At 49.5% G+C, this 11,649-nt stretch overlaps 1 protein-coding gene across 1 annotated transcript in view; it reads left to right on the top strand.

Annotated features, from left to right (window-relative positions):
• Positions 1–4,237, top strand: part of LOC103799124 (sodium/calcium exchanger 1-like) — a gene marked incomplete at its 5' end in the record, with an annotated part of 14,139 nt that extends 9,902 nt beyond the window's left edge. Inside the window, 2 exon segments of the mRNA XM_009071427.1 lie at positions 1,212–1,487; positions 3,727–4,237. Of these exon segments, the coding sequence (XP_009069675.1) occupies positions 1,212–1,487; positions 3,727–4,103 (653 nt within the window).
• Positions 4,238–11,649: the final 7,412 nt, after the last annotated feature.

The raw sequence follows: 11,649 nt of genomic DNA on the forward strand, positions 1-11,649 counted from the left end.
TTGCACATGAGCCAGCCTTCATGTCCAGGGGGCGTGGCTGTGAATGTGCAACTCCTCAAGAGCCTTTGGGGGCATGCAGCTTCTGGCACTCACGGTTTGAGAGCCCCTGGGACATCAGGCAGGATGGGAATGAGGACGCATCCCCAACTCCTTATCTGTGCTGAAGACCCAGGTCTCAGCAGGTGCCACAGGGGCCACAGCTGTGAGTAGGAGTTGAGCACTCAGCACAGCACCAGAAGAGGCAGGGTCCAATCCACACGAAGTGCCTGGTGAGTAGAGGTGGGGTCATGACTGCTAGCAGGCCCACACTGGGAAAATTACTTCCACAAGGCATTAAGAACAGATCGGTGAGAAGTGAAGCACTGACCTGGATCAGGGACAAACAACAAAGAGAAGGGAAGTGCATTTTTTGTTGTGACAGATCCATGGCTGGCTCATGACATCGGGTGCTTTACAACGACCTGGAAGGAGTGCAAATGGGAAAGTTATTTTTTTGTGCAGGGAGTACCCACTGACCTGAGTCAGACTAGACATAAAAGAATGGGCAGCCAGAGCTCATAGGGCAGCATGTGAAGGTGCAGAGAAATGCAACAGGGAAGGACAGTCAGCAGTGATGGACCAGGGAGGTTTTAGAGCAGGCAGAAATCCATGGCTAGATCCCAGTCTGCAGAAAAAGTAAGGTGAACCATCAGAGCTAGCAGCTCAGCAACCACCAAAACCAGCTGCCTTTCCAGAGAGCTGGAAGCAATCACAGACACTTGTGAAAAGCAGCTCAAAAGGGACTTCCTTAGGGGAGTCTCCATGAGGCATACGTTGCTCTTGGTGGGTTTTCTGCCCATCAGCTCCAGCCAGCCATATTTCTCACATCTTCTGGGGAAAGGGCTCTTGAGCAGGGGCCGAGTCCCAGAAAGCACCTGATGGTTGAACTCAGGCAGACGTGCTGACATGAGGCTCTGCATTTTCTGAAGTGCAAGTTGGTTTTTTAAACCAGTGCCTTTGAGGAGAGTCTCTCTGTGCTGTGGGAAGGGGCAAGGAAAGGCCAATTGAGCCCCTCTGGTGATGGCGCAGAAAATAAGATATTTGCAATTCAAAGCCTTCTAGAACTCAAATCCTGAGAGACAGCAGTTTGGGATACTGCAACATGCACAAGAGCCTTGCCCAGCCTCCCCCAGGATGGGTGAGTCTAATCAGGCACTGCTGCTTTTCTGCAGGGGAAGATGATGATGACGATGAATGTGGAGAGGAGAAGCTGCCATCCTGCTTTGACTATGTGATGCACTTTCTGACTGTCTTCTGGAAGGTCCTTTTTGCCTTCGTGCCCCCAACAGACTACTGGAATGGCTGGGCTTGCTTCGTTGTCTCCATCCTCATGATCGGCCTCCTGACAGCTTTCATTGGTGACCTGGCTTCCCACTTCGGCTGCACCATTGGCTTGAAGGACTCGGTCACCGCGGTTGTGTTTGTTGCACTGGGGACATCAGTGCCAGGTAAGGACAACAGCGGAGTTTGTTGCACAGGTTCACCCAATCATCCCTTGCATCCTTCCCGTTTCCCTTACCAAACTCAAACTTCAGTGATCAGCACTCAGGTGCTCAAAGATCCTGAAATTCTTGTAATGCTATCAAAGCCAAAAAGAAGAAGCAGTGGAACCAAAAGGAAAAACAGAGTCAGGGCAAGAAACAGAAGAAGGAACATTTTTTAGACCTCTGGCAGTAGAGTTTTTAGACATGGTTTTGTCAACAAAAGGTGGCATTTGAGAAGTTCTTTTTAGAATACATTTGTCTGCTCTTGTTTGAATTGGCTCCCAGACTGTGTTGTGTTAGCCAGATACTGGCTGGGCTCCTCCACACCTACTTTCAGGAGATGTGAAGGCACCTGAGGAGCGTGCAGTGAAATCAAGACTGACAGGGGCCTTCCCTACATTGAAAGTATCACATGAGCTTGCAGAAGTGCATGTGGTTGTTTGCAAGCTCTGGCTGGTGCTGGCAGTGTGCCCCATCTGTTCTCCCACAGTGGCAGGTGGAGAGACACAGAAGCATCATCACTGTCCCACAACTCCTTTACTGCACCATGACCAAGGCTGAGAACCAAGAGAAATGCCTTTTCCTTCCCTTAGCAATCAGGTGTGTGTCCATGGAAGCTTTTTTTTAAAAAAATAAAGCAGCCTTTTGATTTCTTTGCTGCAAATGTACCCTCTAACTGTGCTTATAAATGCCCATCCCCTCCTGTTACATGGAACTGAATCTTTGTGCCAGGCTACACTTTGTCATCTCACCTTGGAGCCCCACTGTGAAGGAGTGGAAAGGAAATTCTGTGGAGTTAAAAGATATGAAATTTAACCTCACTGTTCTCTTTTTCTCAGCCACACGCGGCTGACTATACCCAAGGTAATCTGAGAGTTCAAATACATTAGGGGCTCATCTTCTCACTGTTAACTGAGAGTGATCACGTGGACAAAACCCAGAGGCTAATCCCTCCTGCTGCTCCCTCCCACTGCAGATCCAGAGTGGGTTTGGATGTAAAATCAGCGCTTCCCTGTGGTGCAGAGCAGCATCCTGCTGGTCTGTTTGACACAAGGCAATATAAAAGGCAAGCCAAGTTGTATCACTTACATTAAAGCTGGTGGAGCACCTGGGCAAGCATGCACCCACCCACATGGTTTTTCTCCCTAAGGGGTGAAAGATGACCACTGGCTTTCCAAAGCCTCATGGTCTGGACAAGACACTGGACTTCAGTGAGGCAAAAGATGAGAGACATCATTAAAGCGAACACAGAAACACAAAAATCTTCAGGGGACCTGAAGGATAGATACTAAATGTTGTGATTCTGATGCCGTGAAAAGCTGTAAAGGAAACTGCTCACAGACTTGTATCTTTGAGTGGCAGGTATTTGTGTATTCAGCGCTGGGCACAAGGGGGATCTTTCCACCAAACTTGTGCAACCAGGGGCTAAACTTCATGGGGTTTTTATACATTCCTTCCAGAGATGGGTGGTCAATATTATTACAATTAGTTCTAAAAATATCATTGGCACGTCCCCTTCCTCAGCCTGCACGCCCCTTCCTCAACTTGGACATCCCCCTCCTCAGCCGGCACATAGCGTCCCTTTAGGGCATACTTGCCCCATTACTTCCAGAGATGGGTGGTCATTATTATAGCAATTAGTTCTGAAATCATTGTCACCTTCCTCAGCCGGCACTCTACGGTCCTTTAGGGCATACTTCCCTTATCTTGATTATCTCTCCCCTCCATCCACTCAGCAAGCACTCCCTGGCCCTTCAGAGCTTTCTTTCCTTTGTCCCCTAGTCAGAAATTCCCCAGCCCTTTCGGGCTTTCTTCTCCTTATCAATTCCACAAAGCTTTTCCAACAGTTTTAGTTCTTTTCCGAGTGAACAAGTAAGTGGTTGTGGGAAAAGGCACCAAGACAGTGTAGAGTAGTCTCTTGCTTAAAGAACTGTGGAACATCTGAGGCCATACTGGGGGAAAGCCCCATATTTCTGAACACTAAGATTTCCCTCCTGTGCATTTCTGGACCATGATTGTCACTCTGGCTCTGGCCAGATGTGCTCTTCCTTGGGACTGCCTGTAGGAAGGTCTGTATCCTATCACCTTACCTGCTATCTTCACTCTCTTGGTGATGCCATTGACATTTGTCCCCCAGCTGCCTGCTATTCTCCCTCCTTACCTGGATGTTTCCTGAAAGCTTCTCTCTGTCTTTTCTTTGCAGACACGTTTGCCAGCAAAGTAGCAGCAACACAGGACCAGTATGCAGATGCTTCCATCGGGAATGTCACCGGGAGCAATGCTGTGAACGTTTTCCTGGGCATTGGGGTAGCCTGGTCCATTGCAGCCATCTACCACGCGGCGCATGGACAAGCCTTCCAAGTCTCACCTGGCACGCTGGCCTTCTCTGTCACCCTCTTCACCATTTTTGCTTTTATCAGTGTGGGTGTGCTGCTCTATCGGAGGAGACCCGAGATTGGAGGTGAGCTGGGCGGGCCGCGGACTTCCAAGCTGCTCACATCCTCACTCTTTATCCTCCTCTGGCTCTTGTACATATTCTTCTCATCTCTGGAAGCCTACTGCCACATAAAGGGCTTCTAAAGGAACAATCAGAGATAGTAAATATATGTATATCTATATATATCTATATAGAGTGATATATAGGTATAGATATAGATATAATGCTGTGTATAATGAACAGAGAAAGAACAAAAGAGATTTGCCATGTTCACACACCTGCTGACGAAAAGCGGCTTTGGAGCATCCTTTGAACTAGGCAGGATCCCAAAGCCAGCAGGACCCCTCCCCAGGCAGCGGCCCCAGCCAGGAGCAGGCGGCAGGGCCCTCTCCACAACTTTACCAACAAGAGAGGCTGATGGCCACCGAGCCCCTTCCTATCGCTGACTCCCACCCACCGTCCCTCTGGGAAGATGGATGTGAAGGTGACCAAGGTGCATTGGTACAAGGGAGGCCAGAGTAGCTGGTAAGAAACAGAGCAGTGGGCAAGGGAAGGAGAGGAAAGCAAGGGTTCTGATCTCCAACCGCCCTCCACCTGCCTTCGCCACTTGGGTGGCGAACATCCCCTCTGGCCCTGTTGGAGAGAAACGAGAGACCGAACTGAAGACAAGGGGAAACTGGGAGCTTTCTAAGGATGGAACACAAACCGTTTTCGTCATTGATTTGGGGTTGTTTTTCTTGTTTTGTTTTGGCGTGTGTACAACTAGCATTTCCCACCCACATGCCCCTCACCTTTCCCTCTCCATGCTTTGGGGATGCACAGCTGCAACCTCATGTCCAGTGTCCTAAGCTGAGGTGGAGCGGAGTGGTGGGGGCTTTCCTTCTGCCTCATCCACCTCCTCGGGCATGCTGTCGTGGTACTTGTAACATTTGCATGAGTGAAATGAAATCTATCTGTATATAGCATCCTATAGCGATAATCCTTCCAACCATATGGGTTGAGCATTGCAGATACAAATATTTTCTTTTCACTGGGTTTTATTTATTTTTAGTTAGTTTGGGTTTTCCAGAAGTTTTTTTGCTTGTTTGTTTGTTTCCTCTTAGTGGGGGTAAAAGGAGGGAAAGCTGTCCCCATTTATTGCTTGTCACATGGGTCCGTGAGAAGCAATAACAGCCATGCAGATGTAGGTTTTCAGGGGAATAAAACCCGCAGCCCAGAGACTGCAGGCTCTGTCCCACTGTGTGGCTGGGATCCCCCAGCATGCTGAAGCCAGTGTGGAGGCCTGCACCATCCAGAGGAGGTTTCACACAAGGTCCCAGGGATCCGGAGTGGGATGAGCAGCATCGAAATCCAAGGGGGACAAGCATGGCTGTCTCCCAGCACCTCACATGCCTCTGACTTTATAGTTGATGGCTGCCTCAAACCCCTTTGGCCCTTGGCTATTCCCAGTATGCGCAGAGGTCTGGTGACAGCTCTTGTTTCAGAGAGTTAAGCCATCAGGATCGGTTCCCAAAGCTGGTCCTTCCCCACAGCCATTTGGAGGCAGAATAATCCAGCGTAAGGGCTGAAGGCCATAAAAGATCTCCCACTTCACTGAGTGTAACTGTGAAGCGACTCCCAGGGAAAAGGCCACATTATGCGCTCTCCAAATTCAAAATCACTGGAAAGGATGAGGCAGGGAGGTGAAACTCAGGATGACCCCCCTTGATGTTAGTAGTGCAGGCTAGGGTAGGGAGCCGATGCAGGAAAAGTGTCGGTGTAAAGCTCCCCAGGGCACAGCACAGGGGTGACATTGTGCACTGATGCTGAGAGATGGAGTCTTACCCTATGGCATATGCAAGGCTTCCTGACATCTTGGCCAGGCAAACTCCTAGCCTGCATGTCCATGGTGAGCTCTTCCCACTTACCTGAAAACCATGTCTGATGCCTGTACCATAACCAGCTGGCTGGGGGTATTTGTACTCATTTTGAACAATCTGTGGAAATTTTAATTAACCTCCTGTAAGGTTTTCTCTAGAAATATGAATTCGTGGGGGTTTTTTTATTTTTGAATCTTTTTTTTTCACTTTTGATTGATTTGGGGGGGTTTTCTTCTTGTTTCTCATTGTTTTGGGGAAAGAATCAAACACAGGTGCAGGTTGTTAAGGTTTATAATTACCTTTATGTACAATGATTTCATTTTCATCTGTTCGGCTTCATTTTTTTCTTTGTGTGTATTGCCCACCACTATAAACCATGAGTCCACTAATTGTGATGATCCTTATCAATGGTACACAATGCACAGAGAAATAAAGTTTGTAATGATTCCTGATGGATTCAGTACTGCTCCTGCATATTCTCTATGGAAAACCCTTCCCTCCCATTGTCTTCCCTTTGTACCCATCTCTCCTTTACTCATTGGTTTGCTTTCACTGTGTTTCTGCCACTGACAGGGGCAATGGTGCCTTCATGCACCTGCTCCTGCCCCACCTCACGTGTTTCCTCCTGCTCCATCTCCATGGTGCCTCAGGCTCAGTATGCTGCAGTACAGCTGAGGCTCACAGCCCACCCTGCTCTCAGGGGGATGCAGGAAACCACCCAGGGACAAAGCTGCAGTGCAACCCACCCTTCTAGGTCCAGGAGCTGCTCCTGTGCTGGGTCCCTAGTCAGTGCTGGCTTGCTCTAGGCTTGAGGAGACACATGCATATACTCCCAAGGTACTTAGCAGCTCTTTCTGCTTGTGCTTTCTAGTTATATAGAACTGCTTCTGCTCTTGCTGCAGCCTCGCCATGATTTGCACTAGGTTAAGCCACAAGCTAATTATAAGGGAGAATGCAAGAGATGCATTACCAGAGCAGGATCCATGGGTGCCAAAGCAGGTCTGAGGCACTCCACGAGGTCCCCAAGCACATGAAGAGGTTGGGCTGCTTTCAACAGCTGCCTGCCCGTGCCCTAGTCCAGGTGCTGTGGACCATTTCAGACCCGTGTGCCTCAGCACAGCTCAGCCAGCACTGAGGAGGAGAAGAGTCTCCATGTGCCCAAGGATGTTGCTCCTCGCTTTGTTTCATCCAGCATCTGTTGAGCTGTGTCCAAATAAACCCTCCCTGTGATACTTGGGAGGTCCTGTTCTGACAGCTGAACTCAAACACCAGCTCCAGAGATTGGTCCCAGGCAAGTGCTGCCTTCATCTGGTAGGGCTGTCCCTGAACCTCCTGGTGAGGTGCATGTGTCCTCAGGGTCCTGCCCACACTCCTGCCTGTCTGCCATGCAGGGTTGGGATAGGGCTGCAGAGCCAGTCAGACTGGCACCAACAGCAGCATCTGACTGCAAAGCTCCAGGCTATAAACATGCCACCAGGCAAAAAGAGAGAGTGTAGGATGTGACTGATTTTGTTGCAGCAGGACCATGTCTGTAGAGGCCCAGAGGCAGTAAAATTCCCACCTGTGTATGTGAGGGAATGTGTGGCAGAGCAGGTAACTGATGCACCTTGGCAGCCAGTGGATCTGACATGATCCCTGGGCTGCTCTCAGATGAACCTGGCCTTACCTACACCCTGTGCTGCTTTTGGCCAGACATGCTGCTGGCTCCACTCTCCTTGTAGGTGCTCTGCACCCTCCAGGTTGAGCGCGAGTCAGGCTCCAACACTCTCCCGGCCGCAGGCGGGCACAGCCGGTCATGTCTGTGTGCTTTTCCCAGGCAGTGGATTGTGAAAGCAAAGCAGCTCTCCTGACCCAGTAATTACATCTACCAAAAGGTGATGGTATTTTACTCTCATCATTTGCTTCTTCAGAATGAATTGCAGTCTCTGAAGTCATTAACAAGTAGAACAGGACTTGTGTAGCTGATCGAGCTAACAGGCAGTAAATAACTGTTCTGCTCACAGATCTTTCCGAAGGGAATGATGGAGCAATGCTTGCTTATGACAAGGCCTAAATTACAGGGAAAACACCAGCCCTGTTTATGCAATTACTCTCTGCCAGCTGCATGCTTTTTGGCATCTTTAACAAGGTCATGCAAAGCATGATGTGTGTGTGCCCAGTTGCTCATGGAGGAGTGAGCAGCAAGGGGAAGGACCACTCCACCTAGCCTCAGCCACTACCAGTGTTCCCAAGGATGCCATGCCTGCTCCTCTGCACTAGGCTCATCTTTAAACCATACCCTCCAAAGGCAAAAGCAAACTGCCCTGCTCCAGAAGACACCTGCACTGGCTGGCATGCTGCTGGGAGGCAGCAAGAGGAAACACCCCCCAGCACAGGCACGTCTTGGCCTCACATCTGCCTACCTGCCCCACGGGGCACAGCGCAGCTTCCTGGATCCAGTGCTCTCCTATCTCCTCTTCATTCCTGCCAGCCTCCCCACCCCCTCTTGCAAGAGAAGGACACCAAGTATCTCTGATAAAGCCTTGGGTTCAGGGATGTTGCCAGAAACAGCACTTCAAACCCATGGCCTCCATCCATCCACTTGCCCCATTTGATCTCACCCCTTTCATCAACCCACAAGCCAAGGGCAAACCTTTCCGTGGAAAAAGATGCAGCATTGTGCAAAGGACATTCAGAGATGGACATCCAAATAACTCCACAGGCCACTGCAAAGACAAGCAGAAGAAACACACAGAGTAGTGACAGCCCTGAGTATCTTGGTAAAAACATACTCCCAGCTCTTCATGGGTCAGCATCTCACCCCTTTCATCAACCCACAAGCCAAGGGCAAACCTTTCCGTGGAAAAAGATGCAGCATTGTGCAAAGGACATTCAGAGATGGACATCCAAATAACTCCACAGGCCACTGCAAAGACAAGCAGAAGAAACACACAGAGTAGTGACAGCCCTGAGTATCTTGGTAAAAACATACTCCCAGCTCTTCATGGGTCAGCTCAGCAAAACACACAGAAAATGTTACAAAAAAATAAATCTGCAGTGTCTCGTGGCTGACTGCACCTGAACTGCTACCCTTGTGCCAGGGCACAGGAACCACTCACTCCGAGAATGTGAATCTGTCATCACCAAATGAGGCACCTGCCCATGTGCCACCCCTTTCCAGGCAGCCTGTGGTGCCATTGGGGTGAGGGGCGATCACAAGAGTCATTCGTGCATCTTCTTCCCTGCTCTCATTGCTTCCTTAAAGGACAAAAGGAGAAGGGAGGCCTTGAGCCTGCTCTGGTCACGAGTCTGGCTGCAATTTGTAAACTCACCATGCTATTTCTGCTATGGACAGGGACTGGAGAACCAGAGTCTGTGTGTTATTGTTATAGCTATTTTTAAATGCTTGGGTAAGAATCAAGTGCAATGGTATTGGGGGCCAATACATAACTCAGGAGGAGGCTCAACTTCATTCCCGGAGGGACAGAGCTGGGCGGAGCCAGAAAGTGGCAGAGAGAGAACAGAGAGGGAAAACTTAATGCTGGATGGTGTTATTCCAGGAAAGCCTTTCACTATTTTTCTGTAGGCTTTGGCACCCAAGCCCATCTGGGGAAGCATATTTGCAGAGCACCAGGAATCTCTCTGGCCTCTCTGAGCATGCAATGACCAACTACTGACCCACATATGCATTCATGGCAGAGCTGTAGAAAAGCCTGTTTCTCTTCCAAAATTTGACTTGTACATGAAAGCATCCAGAGGCATCTGTATTGTTGCAAAAAGCACCAAGGGACAATAAATACACTGAGATTCCACACCTTTTAAGGACTTGAGCCTATCTGCTTTTGGAACTAGAGGTGCCAAGAGCCTCTCACCAGCCAGCAACACCCCTCACAGAGGGGGATGGAATACTGTGAGGGAAACGGGCCTGTCTGGCCAAGTAGGAGCTGTTATCAGCAAAGATAGACAGATTACTGCTACTAGCAGGATTTTCTGCCTATGGCATGCCCCTGAGAGCATCCAAGGAGTCTCCACAGGGTCTTGCTGTCTCTCTGGAGCATCTCAAGAACATGCATCTGAGGATCCAGTGCCCCCAGGGTGGTTCATCACCCTCTCCTACAGGCCCTGCACCCTCTCTTGCCTCCTTTCCCCTTCCCAGTGGTGTTCACTTCCCAATGTCAACAACAGCTTGGAGCTCCCTCTGTAGAAGTGTGGAAGAGGGCACTGGGGTGCACACTGTTCCCAAAGTGGAACCCAAAGGTGGAGCTGGGTGCTGCCAGTGGGATGCCCAGCATTGGAGGGCACGGGGAAGGGAGAAGTGCTGTGGGGTCCCATCCAGGTCAGGAAACTTTGTTCTGGCACTGTAACAGCATGACCCCCTGCCCTGGCTACCATGGGTAAAGAACATGCATCTTGATTTCTGCACAGTTATAGCACAGCCTCTATCTGTGCCCACGCCAGTTCAGACAGCAGAAGCATTAATGATGTACCAGGAGCACATGCAGCCTGATGCTGGGGTCCTCCAGCATTTGGTCATCTCAAGATCCCAAAATAACTGTCTACACACAGTGATAATCCAACCTGTGGCTTGCTCTGTGCTTGCCTTCCCTGTGAAGCCTCTTCACATGCCATCTTCTTCCAGGCTTCCTGCAGAGAAGCATTCTCTGTCCCTCCTGCCCCACAACTGGGGCTTCCTGTGTGGAACAAGTCTCCTTTCTCACTGGACAGCACACCACCACTTGTTAGCTCAGGTTTGCTGTCTGTATCTCAGGGCAAAGATCAGTCACCCCAAGTTGTAGATGTAAGCTCCTACAAGCCAAGGAGCAGACAAGCTTCCTCACAGCAGAGGCAAACCTCAGCATGCTGAACTCCTCCTGCTCATTATCCAGGCACCATTACAGCCACTACCCACAGGCATTGTTTTTATTAGGCCACTGTCCTTCGCTTATGAGTCTGGGGATGATTAAACATTGTTTGTTGAATTTCCACCATTATCAAGCCCCACAGATGCTCCAACTTCACTCCCCACACCAACCCTGTCTCTTTACTTCCAGAGCAAACTAATTGCTTTATCTGGGGGTTCAAGGGTTCTGCCCCTGCTTAAAGTGGGCAGAGTTTAAGTAGAGCACGTTGCAATACCTTGGGATGCTTATCCACACTTAGAGCTCCTAAATCCTTGCAGGACATGGAAGATTGTTGCAGGGCTCTCTCCCTGGACCTCCTGTCCTCTTTGTTGAGGCAGGATTTATTTCTTCTTCTTTACTTCCAGCTCAGAGGAGTCTTTTTACAGATGACAGCAGGGTGAGACGTGCATGGAGTATAACTTTGCTCTTTTCTTGACAGAAATTCCCATGGCAGTCCATGGTGTTGTCATCCCCAGCAGTGTGTGCACCTCTGCCCCAGCCTACAGCCCTTGGCAGGCTCCTTACTTACAGAAATGTGAGCTTCTGGCAGATGAGCTTCTTTGCAGAGATACTTAGAAACATGGAGAGTTTCTGAGTCACTGTAAAATTGCTGCATTAGGACAGGATAGATAGGATCCTGGTGGTGCAAATATGTTCCAAGTTGCTACCAAGTTTATTTGAAAATGTCAATGAAAGCTTTTGCAAACTAGTGGCTTTGTGACCCTAGGGATGTAGGGAGGTGCACAACTGGATTTATCCTTACTCTGTGTAATGCTGAGATTCCTCCCTTGTCCCTTGCCTTCAGCCCTGTGCAATGACCTGGCCTTCCCTTGCAATAAAAGCTGTGATTAGCTGCCCCTTGGCTGAACTACTCCCGTACAGATGAGAACAAACCAATGCCTGTTATGTCTTCATTCATTTGCCCCATGTTGCTTCCTTCATCTTCCAAG

This window comes from Acanthisitta chloris, unplaced genomic scaffold (genome assembly GCF_000695815.1).
Source record: "Acanthisitta chloris isolate BGI_N310 unplaced genomic scaffold, ASM69581v1 scaffold8610, whole genome shotgun sequence".
Lineage (NCBI taxonomy): Eukaryota > Metazoa > Chordata > Aves > Passeriformes > Acanthisittidae > Acanthisitta > Acanthisitta chloris.